This window comes from Melospiza melodia, chromosome 13, assembly GCF_035770615.1.
Source record: "Melospiza melodia melodia isolate bMelMel2 chromosome 13, bMelMel2.pri, whole genome shotgun sequence".
In the NCBI taxonomy this organism is placed as follows: Eukaryota; Metazoa; Chordata; class Aves; order Passeriformes; family Passerellidae; genus Melospiza; species Melospiza melodia.
Window position 1 is genome coordinate 15,850,735 of NC_086206.1, and position 19,376 is coordinate 15,870,110.

General features: G+C 55.1%; 2 protein-coding genes and 1 long non-coding RNA gene across 10 annotated transcripts in view; 1 reads left to right on the top strand and 2 right to left on the bottom strand.

Moving 5' to 3' along the window:
* Window positions 1–3,654, bottom strand: part of CTCF (CCCTC-binding factor) — a 34,756-nt gene extending 31,102 nt beyond the window's left edge. For 2 of the 3 annotated variants that reach the window (XM_063167965.1, XM_063167963.1), the window contains exon 1: window positions 66–83. The gene's annotated coding sequence lies outside the window, so the exon portion shown is untranslated. Of the gene's footprint in view, window positions 1–65; window positions 84–3,635 lie in introns of those variants that run through there. The other variant, XM_063167967.1, reaches the window with a different exon arrangement.
* Window positions 3,173–11,551, top strand: LOC134424302 (uncharacterized). Its single transcript, XR_010029390.1, has 2 exons — window positions 3,173–3,211; window positions 8,534–11,551. It is a non-coding gene; the product is annotated as an uncharacterized LOC134424302 (long non-coding RNA).
* RIPOR1 (RHO family interacting cell polarization regulator 1) overlaps window positions 11,385–19,376 on the bottom strand; it is a 31,915-nt gene continuing 23,923 nt past the window's right edge. For 5 of the 6 annotated variants that reach the window (XM_063167961.1, XM_063167959.1, XM_063167962.1 and 2 more), the window contains 15 exons: window positions 19,297–19,360; window positions 19,167–19,210; window positions 18,836–18,961; window positions 18,402–18,550; window positions 18,092–18,221; window positions 16,184–16,996; window positions 15,751–15,890; window positions 15,267–15,441; window positions 14,994–15,129; window positions 14,663–14,824; window positions 14,367–14,525; window positions 13,826–14,022; window positions 13,632–13,715; window positions 13,345–13,435; window positions 11,385–12,343 (listed from right to left, as the gene is read on the bottom strand). In XM_063167961.1, coding sequence (XP_063024031.1) covers window positions 12,246–12,343; window positions 13,345–13,435; window positions 13,632–13,715; window positions 13,826–14,022; window positions 14,367–14,525; window positions 14,663–14,824; window positions 14,994–15,129; window positions 15,267–15,441; window positions 15,751–15,890; window positions 16,184–16,996; window positions 18,092–18,221; window positions 18,402–18,550; window positions 18,836–18,961; window positions 19,167–19,210; window positions 19,297–19,360 — 2,568 coding nt within the window. In that variant the 3' untranslated portion in view covers window positions 11,385–12,245. Of the gene's footprint in view, window positions 12,344–13,061; window positions 13,126–13,344; window positions 13,436–13,631; window positions 13,716–13,825; window positions 14,023–14,366; window positions 14,526–14,662; window positions 14,825–14,993; window positions 15,130–15,266; window positions 15,442–15,750; window positions 15,891–16,183; window positions 16,997–18,091; window positions 18,222–18,401; window positions 18,551–18,835; window positions 18,962–19,166; window positions 19,211–19,296; window positions 19,361–19,376 lie in introns of all 6 variants that reach the window. The other variant, XM_063167958.1, reaches the window with a different exon arrangement.

The following is a 19,376-nucleotide window of genomic DNA, read 5'->3' on the forward strand; positions in this document are numbered from 1 at the left end:
TCCTCAGGTAGCTGACAGTAAACTGTGGGAGTGCTTGAACTGAGGGGGGATCTCTAAACACAAACCTTTAGAGAAAAAATGCAGCTCTATCTGTGACTCAAAACTTCACCTGCAGGGATAGTTAGAGAATAATGCTTCGGGAGTCCATTCTATCAGAGATGTCCCCTAAGCCACTGCACGTTAACTGCGCCATTCTGGAGAGCTGGCTCTGCACTACTTCTCTTTTCACCTGTTAAGAACCACATTGGAAGGAAATTAAGATTTTATAGCTTCCAAATTTTTTATCATACTGAGGAAAACTTCACTTCAGCTTTAATTCACATTAGATACCCAAACTGAGTTGTTCTATGTACAGTTACTTAAATGTTAACATGATCTGAAATATAAAACTCCCTACTCACCTTCTGTTTACTCTGCTCTTCTTTTTGAGGTTATTTTGTTAATAAGAGAAAAACAGATCACTCAGCTGAGCAGCAACTCTTTAGTTTTCATATTAAATATATCTGCAATAAGCATACCTCAATTCCTAAAGACTGATGAATTATTGGAGAGATCTGGGAGAAGCAGAACAGGGTGTTGCAAATGAAATTCAAATATCCTTCAGCACAAGAAAAAGCAGTATTTTTAGCTATAATCAGGACAGATTCTTTCTAAGTTTCAGTCAGTAAAAAACCTGAAAGAACAAGTGTCACGTATGATCTGAGCCATTGTTACCAACACTAAATATAAACAACAAAAGGGAATTTCCTGGATCTGTGTGTGTGTCTCTAAGACCATGTAGGTTACAGAGTAGCAGAGCTTGATACTGTATTGACATTTCAAGGTTTAGTATAACAAGGAGTGAACTGGGCATCTGAACTAAAGCCAAATGGATGAACAGGGGTTTACAGTTAAGCAAATAAATCAGTACAGTTCAGTAAGTTATCACACACAAAACAAGCAGTCATAGCTTTGGTTGTTCTCAGCTTTTGTCAGTGTGTGTCCTCGTGTGCAGGTAAAGCAGTGGCTGCTCTTTATTACACACATTTCTAGGGCACCTACAAGCACATTTGGGATCCTAAAGCTTATTACTCCATCGAGCATTCCCTCTCCGATAAAGAGGTAAGAGAAGCTAAAGTTGGCAGGATGGGGTATTAGGGAGTTTTTATGCAAATATAATCAATAACATAGCTGAAAGCGCTCATGTACAAAAACCTGCTCAGACAGAGCAGGGAGAGCTATCCAGAGGTCAGTGGAACCTGTTTAAGTACGAGGGATAAGTGCAAGGAATAGGCTGGCTTTGCTCCAAGAACAGACAGGCCTAATAATATTCAACATCCAACTTCCAAAAATCTGGAAAAGCAGGAGTTCTCAGACATGAAGTCCTAAGGGGAGGAGAAGAAATTAAATTCTGGAGTAGGCTGTGCACAGAAATTCCTTAGCAAGTTAGTAATCCCATACAATTAGATTTTTCAGGTAAATGCTGAACAAAGTCAAGAATAACACGGGTCAGCTTCTGGCATTTCAGACACAGCCCTGGGAGCGCAGCAGGCGGGTGTGAACCTGCAGCCCCAAGAGCTGGTGAGGATGCACACAAATTAGCTACGGATCACAGTCAAGATCCAGCCTGCTCACATGAAAACAGCTCTTGAAATAGCTCCTTCCCTCAGAAACTCTGCAGGCACGAGTCACCAGCAAACTTAACGCTCTAGTGACAGTTCTCCAAGCTCTGTCTGAAATGGACGAGCCTTGCTGTATCATTTCAGTTGCAGGGCCACTGGGGGCTACAGGAACTTGAGTTTTGCATCTTTTGCTCAGATATTACTCCTCAAAAATATCCCACAAAGTTTCTTGAGCCTTTCTGTGCGTCCTAATAACCATCCATGCACAGCGGATGACCTTAAAACTGAGCTGGCCCTACACATCCAGAAGAAAAACAAAATGGAAGTAAAAATCCATCAAGCTAGGAAAAAAAAAAGGCAGCAAGCATTGCTTTGCCCTTAAACTACAATTACTCCTTTTTTTCAGTTCTGCTGATGTCTTCTACACTGAAGGAAAGTGTTAGGGGGATCGTTTAAGTAAGAACAGCTTGAATATAGCACGGAATTATTTCCAATACTCAAGGGGCTCCTACAAATTCAACAGGCTCGGTAGAAGATTTAATAAACTGGAGAATTTGAGACGATATTTACACACTTCCTGCACAGAAACAAAAACACGTACACTGGAAGTGGCAAACAGTGTTTTAGATGCAGTGTTTTAACGACACCTCTGGAGTTTATTACTAGGATTCAGTAACTGGCCAGAGATGAGGAACAGCCATGCTTGTATTTAAGGGGAGAAATGCTCGGCAAAAAAATAGGAAGTCACAAACAGGAAAGCGAGCTCATTTTCACCAACAGGCAAGTCCTAAGGATTACACTGAACGGAGAAGGATCCATACAACACGACAAAACCCTTCTACCGAATTCATTTCACAAGGTTAACACAAGGCCAAATCCGATACCATATAAACATAAATTCTAAAGAAATCTAAAGCTGATATAGAGAACAAACAGCAAAGCGTTTGGACACAGAGCATGTGCGGTTTCCTCCTCTGCATCACAAAAAGAATCGGGTTTTGTGCTTCCCCCCCCAAGCAGCACAGACCCATGGAAGGGAGGGAATAACGCCGTCCTTTGCCATGAGATTTCGGGCTCCATCCCCAGGCAAGGGCCCGGCTGCGGAGGCCCGGGAGGCTCCCGGGGAGGCGCCCCGCGAGTCGGGCAGCCGGGCCAGGTCCCAGCAAGTGACACAGCTGCTCGGCGGCTCGGTGGCTGCCCAGGCGCTCCCGATGGGAGCCCCAAGCCCCGTGGGGACCCCGGGCCCGAAGTGGGGTGGCGGGGACGGGACGGGGGGGGAAAGGCGGACACAGAACGGCGGGGCCGCCGCGCTCCGGGAGCGGCGCGGGGGGTGCGGGGGGGCTGCCGGCCGGTCACCGCGGCGAGAGCGGGCGCCCCCCAGCCGTGCCCGCCCCGGTGCTGCTGCATGGCGCTGCTCAGCCTGCCTTGCAGAGGGAGCTCGAGTCCCGCTCTGCGCCTCGCAGCGCCTCTCACTCCGCCGCACACGCCAGCGCAGCGAGGCGGCGGCCGGCGGGAGCGGGACACGCAGCCGTCCCCGCGGGCAGCGCCCGGCCGGACAGCGCGGCAGGACACGGGCGGCGGGCGGAGGGCGCCGGGCGAGCCCCGCGGAGGTGCGAGAAAGGGGGGGAGCGGTGGCGGGGCGGGAGGGGAGCGGGCCCGGCGGGGCGGGGGAGGGGGGGGAAGGAAGGGACGTGCGGGACGGGAAGGGAAGGGAGGGGGCGGTAATGGGGCGGTTAATCAGCGCCGGTGGCGCGGTGGAGGAGACAAAGGAAAGAAAATGGAGTCGGGGCCGGCGGGTGGCGGCGGCCGGGGAGGGAAGGAGGGCGGGCGGCCCGGGCGGTGCCGCAGCCCAGCGCCGCGCTGTGGGGAATGGCGGCGGTGGCGGCGGCGGCGGCGCGGGGACGGTAGAGGGAGACAAAGCCCCCCTTGCTGCCCCGGCGGCGGCCGCTGCGGGGCCCCAGCCGCGCCGGAGCCCCATCGTGACACCTAGAGGCCGGAGAACGCGACTGCAAACCCCCCGCCGCCGCCGCTTACCTGCGCCCCGCGCCCCGCCGAGCTCCCTCCGGCCGCCGGGCCCCGCCGCCGCCCCGCGCCGCCCGCGGGCCCCGCGGAGGAGCCGCCGCGCCCCGCACGCCCCGCCGCGGCCGCCGCCGCTTTAAGCGCCCCGGCACCAGCCCCGCGGTTTAATCGCTCCACAGTCGCTTTCGGACACAAAATGGCGGCGGGCGGGGCACAGTGCGCACGCGCCACCCAGCGCGGCTCTGCCGCGGCCGCCGGCCCGGGCGGGGGGGAAAGGGGGGGCGGGGGGGGCCGGCGCGCGCGGGGAAGCGGCCGCGCGGGGCAGGCTGGGAGGGGCGGGCGGGGCGGGGCGGGGCGAGAGCTGGGGGGGAGCGAGGGCGCGAGTCGCGCGCCAACTTCAAACGCGCGGGGCCCGCGGCGTCACCCGGCGCGCGCCTGTGCGTGCGTGCGTGCGTCACCGCATCACGTGCCGCCGAGGGGCGGGCGGAGGGGGGGGGCCGGAGGCAGCGCCCCTCCCTCCCCTCAGGGCAGCGCGCGGGGCGGCGTGAGGGGAGCGCTGGGCAGCTCCTGTGTTGGTGCTGCCCCGGGGTCCCCACAGCGGCCGGCAGTCCCAGCTCTGCACGCCGCTGCTCAACCGGAACTGACCCTTCACCTCAGCCAAAACTGACCCCCTCACCTCATCCAAAACTGACCCCTTTCACCTCAGCCAAAGCTGACCCCCTCACCTCATCCAAAAGTGACCCCTTTCACCTCAGCCAAAACTGACCCCCTCACCTCAGCCAAAACTGACCCTTTACCTCAGCCAAAACTTCCAAAGCAGGAGTCTGTGCCTCAGCTCGGTGGGAAGGAGCTCCTCAGGAGAATAAGGTCCCAGAGGAAGTCCATCCTCCGTGCCGAGGAAGGATTTGGCGTGGTTGAAAGACCCGAACTTCCCTAAAGCTAGAAGAAACCCCAAAACTGAGGAGTCAGTACAATCATGAATTAATCAGCAGGAAGGTTATAGGACAGTTTTGTAAATACCAACAATTGTCTGGAATTAGGGTCTAGAGGGGAAACCGTGCAAGGAGTGGCTGAGGGCACTTGTCTTGTTCAGCCTGGAACGGAGGATGCTGAGGGCAGAGCTCTCTGTGGGCTTCAGCTCCCTCAGGAGGGGCAGCACCGGTGGCTGCTCCCTGTGACCAGTGACAGAACCTGAGGGAACAGCATGGAACTGTGTCAGGGGGAGTGAGGCTGGGTATTAGGAAGAGATTCTTCACCCAGAGGGTGGCCAGGTACTGGAACAGACTCCCCAGGGATGTGGTCACAGCACCAGGCCTGACAGAGTTCAAAAAGCATTTGGACAAAGTCAGGCATGTGGTGTGATTCTAGGGGATGTCCTGTGCAGGACCAAGATTTGGACGTGATGGTCCTTATGGACCCCTTCCAACTCAGGAGATCCTAGCATTCCACAATTCTGTGATTTAAGATGGTGTTTTCCTGGTGTATTTAAGGACTTTATGCTTGCCAAGCTCATAATCAAGTAGGACAAACCAGCTCCAGTCAGCTTCAGCACAGCAGGAATGGTAGATGTGCTGCCAGGTATTCAGTGGGGAGCTTCTGGGAAAGTCAGCAAGGTTGATTTCCATCAGAAGTTAGACACCATGGTGTTTTCTGTCCACAGCTTATCCCCAAAAGTGAAAAGAGCCACGGCACCCTATGCATGAATTTATGTGACGATACTCAGGGGCTTGCCTGTCTTTTATTTGCTGCAGTTTCCTGAGTTGCTGAATCTTCTGGGTTTAACATATTTTCTCATCTCCAGCAGTGCTGTAGCAGCTCCAGAGCTGATTGACAGGCAAGCTGAGGAGAGGAGAATTCTATGAGCTCATGCTGCATCCTCTTGGTATTTCCTTACCATAAATCCATGTGAAATGGAGCAGGAGTAATGGGTTAAAATATTAATAGTTCAAAAATCAGACGCATTGGAAGGAAGCTGCATTTTTTTTGTTCCTCTTACTCCATCAGTCGCTGGAGGTCGATAAGGCCAGGAATTCAGAGAGAAATCTAAATGTAAAAAAAAACCCAACACTAACCTGTGGTGGGAGTTTTATGGCTGTTAGTGTTAAAAATCTTTCCTCCAATTTGTGCCTCTTTAGATATCACTGCACATTGGGGTAAAAGCTGTTCAACAGCCCAGGCGTTACCACAACCTGCTTAACAAGTGACAAACCCATCAGAAAAACATTAGCATGCATTAGCATGTGTAAACTGTCCCTTAAATGCTGGGATGAATAATGGTGAAGACTTGCTGAGCTGTGCTGTGCAGAGGAGGGTCCCTCTGCCAGGGGAGTTGGGCTGAGAGTGAGATCAGGCCCTGACCCGGCTTTACGGGTTTCTCCTGCCTAAGCCTAAGCTCTCCCAAGTCCTTGCAAAGCAGCAGAGCGCCGTGGGCTGTGCTCTGAGAACCAGCACTCCTTTGGAGTTTGTTGACAGCCCCAGAACAAGTTTCCTTCTCAGGATCATGACAGCAAGATAAGTCCATTAGCCTGTTTCATTGGGGCATTGGCAGCTTACCGAGGGGCCAGAGAGGATGAGCTGTGTGGGTGCAGCCTTGGCTGAAGGAGAAATAAATTATCTACAAAGCAATGGTAAAAAGCGGCCATTAATTATGAGAGATGATGGTGTAGCCCACAACCATGAGCTCCTGGGTCTTCATTGCATGAGAAATTTGAATAATCAAAACAATATCCACAAAGTGGCCATTAATTCAAGAGGTGGTGTAGCCCACAACTGTGAGCTCCATGGTTTTCATTGCATGAGAAATTTGAATAATTGAAACAATATCCCGAATTTGAAGGAACCTCACAAAGATTTTTGAGTCCAATGTTGGACAATCAAAAGCTTTGTTAAAATAAAAAAAAAAAAAAATCCCCGCATCCATGGCCTTCCGTTTAGCTACTGGATGAGTTGGTGTAGAAGGAAATTAAGCTAGCACAGCACGAAGAATCTGCTCGGAACATTTCTGTGGTGTGAGTTTTTAAAAAATCACGTACATTCTAAGCTGTCAAGCCATCAATTCTCACGCTGCAATTTTTGGGAGAATGGCATATCTTTCGTCTGTAGCCATGAATCTGCTTTAAGCTCAAAATTTAGCTCAGGCACGAATCAAAATGGAGAGGAGCTGTGGCTGTGTGTGAAACTGCCTCTTACCCTGCTTTAACTACTCACCCAGGGCAGGGTGTAAATGGTTGCTAATGATTCCTCTGCCTTTTGTTTGAGCCATTCCGTGGCAAGCGGTCGCATCTTCCTAGTAAGAATGTCGCTGCTAAAGAGGCAGAAGGTTTTTGTCCTGGCAAGCACCAATTCATGGACTTTTCCTGCCAGGAGCGTCCCGGGCCATCCACCAGCGGGTGCGGGGGGTCTGCCCTACTGATCCTGGGTTTCCTCACTTGGAGGCGCTTTTGAGCTGATCTGCAGGGAATTCAAATCCCCAGCTTCCGTCCTAGCTGTGACTGCTCCTGAGTATCGGTCTCTGAGCCTGTCCAAATGAGACACCCAGAGGCAGATGCTCCTTCTAGAAAAGTTGCCTGAGCGAGGCCTTTCCCAGAGACACCTTGCCCATGAGCACAAGGGAAAGAACTGAGGCCAAGGAGCTCCCGACCACCTTGCTGAGGCCCTGGGTGGGCTCACCCTCCTCATTCCAGCTCTGAGCTTCCATCACCTTCTCAATCCCTCAGGAGTCACCACTCTAAGTCAGCTCTGAGGAAGGCACTAGTCGAGCTTGAGAGCATTAAATTAAGTTTTGAAGGCTGCCTAGAGCACCATTTGGTCTCTCTGTGAAGCAAGGCCCCAGCTGTTGCCCCAGGAGTGGTCCTTGGAGAACAAGCCCATACAGATGTGCCTGACAGCCCTGCAAGGAACACGTCAGTGCTCAGGAGGAGGCTGTTGCTTTGCTGTGGTTCAGCTCAGGCTGCTTAGCTGTTCCAATCATCTCTAAGTGCCCCAGTGAGTGCCTTGGAAACATGATTTTCCACAAGCCTGGGAAAAGGTGGGAGGTCTAACTTTAAGATTGCTCAGACTGGAGAATCATAAACTGCAACCTCCAAAAATGACTTTGCATCAAGATTTAAGTGATTTCTAACACAAGGGCTGATAGGAGCTTGTAGTGCCACAAAGTGGCAGTGTCTCCTTGGGGTCATCCTGGCTGGTGGCTGCTCTTAGTGTCAAACCCAGGCAGCTGCACCAGCCTGGATGCTGTGCAAGAGGAGGGAACATTGTGCTGATGGTCTTCAGGGGCTCCTCAGGACACTTTCCCAAGACTGGCAGGTAAAAAGCTACCCTGCAGAGTGCTCCAAAATCCGCATGCACCCTTCCAATTAAAAGGAAAAAAAAGCAAAACCAGCAGTAAGCAGGGAAAAGGAACATCTTCCCCGAGCCAGAGCACATGGATAATGTAACTGTGACACAGACACCTCCCACGGGCTGCAGCTCCTGCAAGAAAAGCAAGTAGCTGCTGAGCACAAGCACGTCCGTGCGGGAGGGGGATGTTTTAAGTGCTGACACAGATTTGGCTGACAAACGCCGTGCTGGCACACTGTCTCCTTTGAAATAACAAATGCTGCCGCAAAACGTGCTCTGCACTGCTGGGTCTGTCCCTGGGTGCTGTGAAAGTGGCTCCCAGGGAGTTCACCCATGAAGCTGAGAGGTCCAAAAATCAAGGCCTTTTGTGTGAGGTTCAGTGCTGTGGAAATGGCAGTCCTGCAATTCCAGGTGACCTGGTGGTGTCCATAAGGCAGAGGTCTTTGGCAGTGCCAGCACAAACCCATTCACAGCAAGGGGCTGGGCAATAGATTCTTGAGTTAATCTGTTTGAGGTTTTTTTCCCACATGTTCTTACAGCCACATAAATAATGGGATTATTCCTTGCAATTCCAGGAGCAGAGTCATTTTGTCCTGGCCTGCAGCTCCCTGCCTACCCTGACAGAAGTCTGCTTTCCTGCTCTGATTTCTTCACTCAAAGTGTAGCTTCTCTTGGAAAGTGGAATTGTGCTGCAGGGAGGGGACAAGGTTTTGGCAGGGCAAGGAGAACACCCAGGTAGGTGAATGAATTAAATTCATGGCTTTGGCCACTGGAGCACTGGGCTGGGTTTTTTCAGCAGTTATTGTAAGGAGAAAAGAAACCAAACCAAACCAAATGTGTGAGAGGGCTGGGACACTTTCTACTTCTCAGGCTCTTGTCTGCAGTTGCATGTGCCAGCTGGGACCTACATCCCTCATCTCTTGCTGCTCAAGCTGAGAGTGTGATGCAGTGCTTTGGGAAAAGCACTGTGCTTCCCTTCTGGAGCTCATCCAGCCCCCAAAGCAGGTGGAAGAGGCTAAGGGATGAGTGATGCAGCAATGTCCCTGGTTAGCCCTCCCTGCAATCCCATCTGCAGATAAAACTGCATCCAGAAGTGGTCATGCTGAGGGGGTGTCCCAGATGGGACCACATGCACCACAACATGCTACATTCTGCCTGAGCCAGCCCCAAAAAGCTCTGCTACAGTGAGGAAGGAGGAAGTGAAGGCTGCAGCCTCTTGGTATGTACTTATAAACCCTGGGAAGCACTGATGGATGGGCCTTGCTTGGCCTGGCAGCTGTAAATCCCCTGCTCTGCTGGTGATGGCAGTGCCCCTGCTCTGGCATGGGTGACTGGCAGGGCTGGGGGGATGTCCCTGTCTCTGCTGCTTTTGGGGGCATCTTTGCTGCTCTGAACTACTCCCCTCCCAGGACCATATGGGCCACTAAGATGATTAAGGGATTGGAGCAGCTGTCCTGAGAGCTGGAAAAATGAATGCTTGAGAAGAGGGTTCTTGTCCATGCCTGGTTGGGGGATAAAGAATCACACAACAGTAATGTTGGAAGGAACCACTATGGGTCATCTGGTCCAGCCTCCCTGCTCAAGGGGTCATCCTAGAGGGCATTGGACAGAATTGTGTCCAGATGGTTTTTTAATACCTCCAGTGAGGGAGACTCCACACCCTCTCTGGGCAACCTGTTCCTTTGTGTGGTCACCCACACAGTGAAGTTTTTCTTCCTCATTTTCATGTGGAACTTCCCGTGCATTAGTTTCTGCCCATTGCCTCTTGTCCTGTTGCTGGGCATCACTAAGCAGAGCCTGATCCATCCTCTGGCACCCTCCCTGCAGATACTGACAGACACTGATGAGGTCCCCTCTCAGTCGTAACTTCTCGAGGCTGAACAGCTCCAGCTCCCTCAGTCTTTCATTGTAAGAGAGATGTTCCAATTCCTTAATCATCTTTGTATCCCTCTGTTGGATCTGCTCCAAGAACTCCATGTTTCTCTTGTATGGAGGAGCCCAGAACTGGACACAGCATTCGAGATATGGCCTCAGATATGGAGGGGCAGGATCTTGTCCTGCTGCCAATGCTCTTTCTAGTGCATCCCAGGATACCAGTGGCCTTCTTGGTTCCCAGGGCACACTGCTGCCTAAGGGACAGCTTCTTGTCCACTGAGACTCCCTGGTCCTTCTCTGCAGAGCTGCTTCCCAGCAGGTTGGCCTCCATCAGGTACTGGTGCATGGAGTTATTCTTGCCCAGGTGGAACATCATGGCGGGTGTTCAGGGATTTAAACCAGCAGAAGGTGATGTGCAGAGTTGAGAAGAGGAAGGCAAATGATACAAGCTTAAAAAAATTGCAAGTGAAAGCACAGAGACACATCACACACAGAGGGGGAGCAGTTCTGGGGGCCCCCAGCCCCACAATGACACCATGCAGGATATAGGGGCAAAAGCCCCAGCAGCCCTGCTTCATGGTGCAGGCAGAAATATCCAGGATCCCTCCTCTCTGCCCAGCCCATTCGGGAGGTGGCACAGGACCCAGCAATCTGCCATGCACTTTGTAGCCTGATGCCACCTCTTCCTTGGTGGGGCAGCCACATGCTGCCAAGGCCACTGAACTCAGGAAATTTAATAAAAGCAGTGAGAACCAATCATGCTGGGAGTGTCAGGGAGGTGGCCCCACCATGCTGTCACAGCCACCAAGAGGGCAGAGTTCCTGGGAGAGCCAGAGGAAGCAGTGCTTCCTTCCCAGCAAGCTTCTGAAAATCCAGTAGCTTGTTGGTGCTGAGGAGCTGCACAGGAGGGGCACAAAAACCTCCAAAAACCTCCAGGCTCAGGGAATGTGGTGAGGGACAAGTAGCAAGGGGGGACACAGAGGGCAGCCTCCCTCCCAGCCCGGTGGTGTGTCCCTCACACAGCGAGGTGGGGACAGCGGATATCCTGGGACAAGGCACAGCCAGATAGGCAGAGCAGCTCACAGGGTGGTTTAGCATTCCCTGCCACACCCATCCGGTGTGGGAACATTTAGGAACATGGCCTGGCCACCACAGCTGCTGTAATCTGCTTCCAGTGCCGGACATGGGTCCTTAGTGGTGCAAACTGGAAGTCAGGGCCTAGATAACCAACAGCAGCTGGAGATGGGGAACATGTGGATTTACACACACATACACACACACACACACAAACACAGGAAGGGCAGTTTCCATTTCCAGGGCAGCCTTGGTTTTGGTGGCCCCCATCCTGTGTGGCCACCTCCTATTACCTTGGGTGATGCATCCCATGCTGAGCAGCCAAATTTTGGCAACATTTGGCTGAGTTGCAGGGCCAGAAATCACAATTATTTTCCATGACATCCCCTGTCACCCTCCAGGCAGCTATGCTGACACCCAACTTGCCTTGCCCCAGGCGCTGGGACCAAAAAAAACACCCTTACAGTGACACCGACACTCTTTAAAGGTTTTTATTTCTGCTTTAAAATCAAAATTAGTCATTCTCTGTAATTACATTATATATAGATTTATAGAGACAATATAGAAAAGAATTTTTTGCTTTTGTTTTTCTGCAAAAATCTGTAAATAAAAAATAAAATAAAACAAAACAAACAAAAAAAAAAGGTGGCAGCTTCTGTCCATCCGTCTGTCCATCCCTCTATCGCTCCTCCTGCCCCTGCCCTCCACAGCACTTTCCAACAGGCCAGGAAAGGCTCTGGGCTGAGGCCACATCTCACTACACTCCCTACAGCCACAAGCCAGGGAGGGACAGGAGCACGTGGAGCTGGAAAGAAGAAACGCCAGCAGAATATATTAATATCTTATATTTCATTTTATTTAAGTCCTGGGGACTGCAGGTGGCAGAGGGCAGCAGTCCCCATGGCCCTGGCAGCTCCTGGAAAGAAACAGCAAGGTTTCCAAAGTGCAGGTCCTTCCGGGACAGGGCGCGTGCCCTGGAGCGAGAGGAAGGCAAGAGGAGGCAGAGCAATCCGGTACCTCCAACCACCCCAGTCCTGGCAGCTGGAGCGGACGAGGGGGGCAGGAAGGGTGGACTCCCTGGGTACTTTAAATAGCGATCAGAGGGTGGGATGTGCAGCGAGCCCCCTGCCCGGTGGTGTGGAGGTGACACCCGTGGTGGCCGGGGACAGGGAAGCGGTGCTCCGTAAGGCAGTGTGCGGCCATGGCGAGCTGCCAGCAGGCGGGGTAATACTGTGGTGTGCTGCCGGGAGCGGAGCTGCCGGGTCCCCAGTCCGTGCAAGCCCGGGTGGCCCAGCAGTGCCTTTGCCCTCAGGGGTGGCAGGCGGGTGTGCGTGGGTCTCAGAAAGCTGTACTGGCCATGCTGGCTGGTGCAAAGATCCGCGGGAGGCTATCCAGGGTCTCCTCCAGTCGCCGGTGAGCTGATTTACCGTCTTCCCCTGCAAGTACATGCCACGGTCAGTGATACAAACTGCAGAAGTTCTGTCCCCTGCCAATTCCTGGCCACCTACCCTGGCCTTTCCAGGGAAACATGCCTAATACCTGGTAGAGCTGAGCCTGCGTGCTATGGCCACAGCATGGAAACCTCTCTTGTTCTCTATAGCACACCCCTGGGCAGGTCCCAGCTGGGATCTGGATCAAAAAGTCCCCAGAGCTCCTGATTCAGAAGTTGCAAATCCCGTTCTCAGCTGCCCACGCAGGACAGGGTTAACCTGTGTTTCAGCTGCAGGACTGTTGGCTTGTGGAGAGCCTCACTTGGGGCCAAGGTACCAGTGCTCAGGGCTGTGCCAGCTCCGGTGGCTCCAACAGCTGTGCACATCTGCATGCACTGGCATGGGGGTCACAAGGGCTCCCCAAGAACCCCCAGGCACACATAGGGATGCACACATCCATGCTACAGGCTCACTCTGAGCTCTGCCTGCAAATCTGCCCGCAGCGGCCATCCCCAGCAAGAGATGGTGACATGGACAATCTGCTGGGACATAGGACACAAGGCATCTACATGTGTCGGGGTGCCAGTGGGATGTGCACTATCAACAACCAAGACACACAGACTCCAAAACGTGACACAGCTGACAGGCTCTAAGACAGAGACATTCGTGAGCAAAGCAGCCGGAGCAGGGACAAGGGATACGAGGACAGCTCACGTGTCCCAACCTGTGCAGCAGCTGCCACGATCTGGAGGCCTAGAAACACACTCAGATGGTTCTCTCAGGGCCATCTAGCAAATAATAAATAACAACCAGGCTTAGTGCTGTGGCTACAGGATGCCTGGCCCTCGCTGCCAGCTTGTTCTTGCCTGGCAGAGCTTGGGGCATAATGAACCAGAGCGCGTGGGGTAGCCATGGAGCCCCATCTCCCGTGGGCACTGCTGGCACCAGGAGATGCCACTTGGGATGCTGTGGGTGGGGAGCAAGCAGAGAAGCAGCAAAACACTCACCACACAGCATCAGGCTCTGCTTGGCTGCCTCCCGCACAGGCTCTTTGTCGGTTTGGCACAGGTAAACCAACTGCTCGATGCTCTCCTTGGCCTGCAGGAGAAGGGACAAGGAAATGAGTTTTGGCTGTCAAGGCTGGAGTAGGAACAGAGCCAGCTGGGGAAGGTAGCAGATGGTGCTGCAGCCCCACGGTGCAGAAAAGCCCCTCATCCTCTTTCTTTCCCTTCTCACTGTGTTTCCTCTTCCCCCGGAACACGCAGCCCTGCTGCCTCCTACCCACATCCCTCACCTTCAAGCAGCCCAGCGCCGCACACCCTGCCACACGTGTCTGCACCTCCTCATCCTCCAGCTGCTCCAGGAAACACACGAGGGCCTGGGGGAGATGGGGGAGTCAGTGCCACCACCTGTAGCAGATCAGGGGCAGCACCCACCCCGGGGGCTGTGGCACCAGCCCACGTCATGCTTGGCTGGCCCAGCACGTACCCGTTGGCGGAAGCGGGGGTTTTCTGCCAGGCTGCGGAGCTGGGCTGACACGGCGCTCACCACCTTGCTGTTGCCCTCCACGAGGAGCAGGCTCAGCGCCTTCAGTCCCTCCTTCTTCAGGCGGCCCTCGGGCATGCGCTTCAGGGCACGCAGCACCACGTCCTGGTCGTCTGAGTTGAGGTTCTGTGCCAGCAGCGCTGCAGGAAGCCATCCAGGGTGTGGGGACTCACACAGCACTGCCCCCACACCCCTGCCACCCATCCCCAGGCACCTCGGATCCATGCTGGGCAGAGTGGGCCCCACACAAGGTGCCAATGCATGGAATTGCTCCCAAGACACTGGGGGACCTACAGCAAGGATATCAAAAGGGAGTATGGGACTGGGCTGCACTCTAAATCAGACTGACTTGCCCACCCCAAGGATGGCTGAGCCTCTTGGTGATGCCCCAGAATGGTCATGGCACTGCTGCAGGGTGATCAATCAATATAGTGATACTCTGGCACCCCATCCCAGGACTTAAGGAGGGTGAGAGGACACCCACCTTCCTCTGCCAGCTCCATCATGTAGGTGTCAAGCACCAGGGCACCGAGTGACTCAAAGTGGCTCCAGTACTGGAAGATGGTGACCTGCTCACTCTGGGCACTGCCGGGCCGCCGGGGCAGCCGCCGGTTCAGCATGTCCTCCACCAGTTTCACACACACTGTGGGAAAGAATCAGGATCACAATGTGCAGCAGCCATGGTCACTCCTCTGTGCAGCTCCTGGCACCCATATCCTCCCACTCACGGTCACCGAGCAAGGCTGGCAACTCCCCAAACATCCCTGGGCACGCACTCACCAATATCAGCCAAACCAGGGTGCTGCTCACTGATGGGAGCTGCATACTGGGCACTGAGCACCTGCAGGAACCGCTCCACAGGGCAGGTGTAGATGTTGGGCACTTCCACACAGAGGTCCCAAAGGGGCAGCACGCCCTCCTTCCGTGTTGAGAACTGCACCACTGTGGGGACAGGCACTGTCAGACCTCCCTGAGGCCATGGCACCAGGCAGGTGACTCCTGCCCTCTGTCTGGCATGGTTCATTGCTGCCCAGCCATGCCCACGAGGGGACACAGGCTTCACACAGCCTCCAGGATGGCACAGAGGGTCCCCTCAGCTGTGTTTGTTTACCATCAGCAGCCGAGGTGGCTGCTCCTGCGCGCTCCTCCGTCAGCTGGCACACGATCTCCAGCACCTGGGACTCCCGCAGCAGCCTGTCCAGGGCATACATCTCCTGGCACCGCAGGGGACCGAAGGTGCCCAGCTTCTGCAAGGCACAGCCAAACCAAGCACTTCAGGGACAGAGCTCACTGCCCACATCACAGCCTCCAGGCTGCAGCAAGACCTCCTTCAAGGAGGTACATACAGCCCAGCCCAGGGTGTCCCCTGCTCCCTGGTCCTCACCAGCAGCAGGCGGTTGCAGTTGTTGAGGTGAAGCACCAGTGCCTTATCCAGGAACTCATTGCCAGTGCTCATGGGGTCCGTGCTGGCCTCAGAACCACTGCACATTCCGGTGTCATCTGCCCCCATCTCGCCAGCGCTGGGGGCTCTGGTGCTGCGCAGGGGTCTGCCAGCCCTCCTGCAAGCCAGGGAGAGATCAAGGCAGTGGATCAGCACAGGACACCTGGACCTGGCCCTTCCCCACCCACAGGGCAGAGGACAAGTGCCAGGGGCACAAGGACTGCCTCCAGCCCACTCCTCATGGAGAGCTGCAGGGTGACATTATTCCACCAGAAGGACCAGGTACTGCTGGTTCTTGACCTAGACCTTCCCTAAGCTGTGATGAACAGATATAAATATGCTTGGGCACCCTTGAACATCCCCCATTCCAACTGCCCCAGGTGCCATCTCCTGCCCTGTGCCCCATGCTATGAGCCCCACTGTGCACCTCTCATCTTGGAGAGGCTCCTCCTCAGAGCCTTCTGAGTCCTCCATGTCAGAGGTGTTGAGGAAGCTGAAGCTCTCCAGTGCATGCTCCACTGTCAGGCTGATGCTGGAGGCCCGGCTGAGGAAGACACCTTGCTTCTGCTGTGGAGGAAGGCATGGTGGAGATGGATCCTGGCTCACCAGCCAAGACAGCCCTGCCACCTACATTACCAGGTTATGCCATCACAGATGGCCCCATCCCCATCACCCAGGGGCACTGCCAGCAGGGTTGGCCCCATCCCCATCACCCCTGGGCACTGCCAGCAGGGATGGTATTGTCTCCATTGCCTCTGAGCACTGCCACCATGGCTGGCCCTGTCCCCATCATCCCCAGGCACTGCCAGCCAGGATGACCCTGTCACCCTCACCCCATGACAACCCTGAGAGCCCCTCACCAGCAGCATCTCCTCCAGACGTTTGAGCTCCCGTTCGAGGGGCTGCAGCTCTGGGAACTGTCCCCGATAGTCATCCAGAGCTGAGCCCAGGAGGCCAATTGCCTCCTCCAGACCTGAATCCACCATCTTCCCCCGTGGCACCTCAGGGGTGCTGGTGGGCAGTGGTGGGGTTGGGATGGGCCTCTCTTCTGCAGAGGCTTGTGCCAGTGCTGTGGGGGCCCCGGTGCCATAGTCACTCTGTGCTGGTGCCTGGCTCTGCGCTGGCTCTGCACTGCCAGTCTCCTCCTCGCAGGGGGTGGCCCATGCCACGGAGGCACGAGGCTTGGCCTCAGTGGCCCTGTCCTGCCTTGCCACAGCAGCTGCCACCGCAGCACCAGGCAGAGAGTGTGCATCTTGCTTGCCCATCCCTGTGTCCTCCGTGCTGGGCGCAGGCTCCCAAGGGCTCTCCACAGTCTTGACCTCCATTGTGGCATCCACACTGGCCTCGCTGATGTGGCTCAGAGTCCGGGAGTAGGGCACATGCCCGTTGGCCACTGTGTCCTTCTTACGGCTGCTCGGCTCCTCCGGCTGGCTCCCGGCAGAGGGGACACTGCTGCCACTGGCCCCAAGCACGGCGTCAGCCTCCTCTGGTTGCTGGGAGAAGGAGATCTCGATGGCAGGGGCGGAGGCCTGCACCTCAGGCTGCACGATGGGCTTGTGTGTGGCATGGCGGGCACTGCTGGACAGCTGGGGGCTGGAGGAGTCATCTGAGGACTCCGAGGAGATGGACCAGGCTGTGCCGTTCTCCAGCTCCTCTTGGCGCCGCAGCATATTCTAGAGGGGGGAGAATGGTGTCAGCTGAGACCCTGTTCCTGCTGCCCCATGTCCTCCAGCTGTCCGCATGTCAAGCAGGGGCAGGATCGATCTGAGCTGGAGGGCACTGAGGCTGCCATGGCTCTGCGGACACAGCAGGATGGCCAGCAAACACCTGGCAGCTTCCAGCTCTGGATCCCACCCAGTGCCAGCAGGCAATCCAGCTCCCCATGAACAGCTCTGTATGTCCTGGAGCCTTGGGGTGCTGGGATTCCCTCAGCACAATGGGATGCAACACATGGAGCCAAGGACACCAACCACCATGGCTGCAAGGACAATAACAGCTCCAGCACCAGCTGGGGACAGCACTGGCCACCACCAATTTTGTGGCTCACCATCACTGAACCGATACCAAGCCAACTCCACGTTAGGCACACCAGTACCATGACAGCATCACACCAGCACCACAGCAGTACTGTTACACCATTACCATTTCACCAGCACCATCACCAGTACCACACCAATGCCACCAGCACGGGGACACGGAGAAGCTGTCTACTCACTAGAGCCCAACTCTTGCACGGGGGTGAACCCAGGCTCCCCTAGCTCAGGGACCAGCTCTGCAGGACCAGCCAGACCCAGCCTGGCAGAATCAGGCCTTTGGGCATCAGCAAGGGACAGTGAGTAGGAGACAAGGACCGGCTACAGCTACAGCGGGATGGCCACAGCGCTGGGCTAAGCTACTGGCCTGCTCCAGCCCCGCACTTACGCGGCCCTGCTGCGGCCATCTCCCGAGCTCGGCCGAGGAGACATCGCCGCAGGAGCAGCTCTGAGACAGCTTCTCGAAGAGTGTCTCCCGAAAGATGTCCAGCAAGGACCAACCACGCTTGTCAGCTGCCCGCTCCGGGCTCTTGGGCAGAGAGAAGAGGAGCTGTGAACGTGGGAGGGAGGAGCAGGTGCCGGTACTGGGGAGTCCTGGTGGGATGGCTGGAGAGGAAGGAGCTGCCTACCCATCCCTGAGCTGTGCCACCCTCTCAGACGTTGCCTAGGCACATCCCTGTGTGGACCCCTCCACTGGCCATGTCTCCTGAGCAGCCCTGCCTGGTGCACACTTACATAGAATGCCTGTTCCCGCAGGGATGGCGTGTCAGGCGGACTCTGGTTGTAGGTGGAGAACCTCTTGTTCACTGTGGAAGCCTTGTTGACAGAGCTGGCTGCTGAGGGCTGGTCGTCCTTGTCGAAGGGGCTGGGGAGGACAGGAGGACAGCAGGGAGGTGAGGGGTATGTCTCAAGACACCAGGAACCCCTCCAGACTGGCTCTGGTTTTCTATAATTACAGCCCGGTTTTGGGATGGGAGACAGACTGGGGTGGGTCGTATCCCCTGCACTGTCATCTGCCACCAGCAGTGCCTGCTGAGGTACTCACTTCCAGGTCACCTCCAGGCTGAGTTTGAGTGTGCCCAGGTCGTTGATATCCACAGCCACTACCTGGGGCAGAGCTGCAAAGAGGTCCTTGGTCTCACAGGACACATTGCCCACCACAACGTGGTTTGCCAGGCTCTTTAGCTCTGTCACCTGGAGAAGGAGGAGAGGAAGGAGCAAATGAAACCATGGGCCAGTGAGGGTGATGTTTAGGTAAGGTGCTGGAAGTAAGCCCTGGGAACTGGTGGAATCATCATCCCTGAAAATGTTCAAAAAACACGTGGATGTGGCACTTGGGGACACAGTTTAATGATGAGGTTGGCAGTTCTAGGTTAACAGTTGGACTTGATGATCACAGAGGTCTTGTCTGACCTAAATGACTCTATGATGCAAGGAAATAGCTGGCCCACTCCATCCCTGTCCATTTATGCACTATACCTTGATGGAGAGAAACTCAGTGACGAGGGGCAAGAAAACCATTTCCTCGCTGTCCCACACCTGCTTGCTGTTCACCTCGATGCGCCCCCGCAGCTTCCACCGCTGCCGTCCATACTTCATGAAGATCTGGGGATGCAGAGGTATGGGTATGGGGGAGAAACAACCCCAGGGTGCTCTCTGTATGTCCCTAGGCATGGCCATGGACTCATGCCATCCACCACCACCACCCTGCAACACGCCCTCCACGCCAGCACCCACCTACACCCCTCAGACACCCCAAGGACAAGAGGGCAGAGGAAGAGCAGAACCCAACCCATATGGTCCCACCAACCTCATACTGGTCACCAGCACAAAGCCGGGCAAAGCCTGCCAATCCTGCAAGAGAAGGCAGAGGGGCGTCAGCAGGCAGCAGGCAGGCAGGCAGGCAGGCAGCAGGACAGGGATGGAGCAGGACAGGGTACCTTTCATCCGGATGTGGAACTCGCCCAGCTGGCTCTCCAGCTCATTCTCCAACAGACACATGTTCTGGGAACAGACAGAC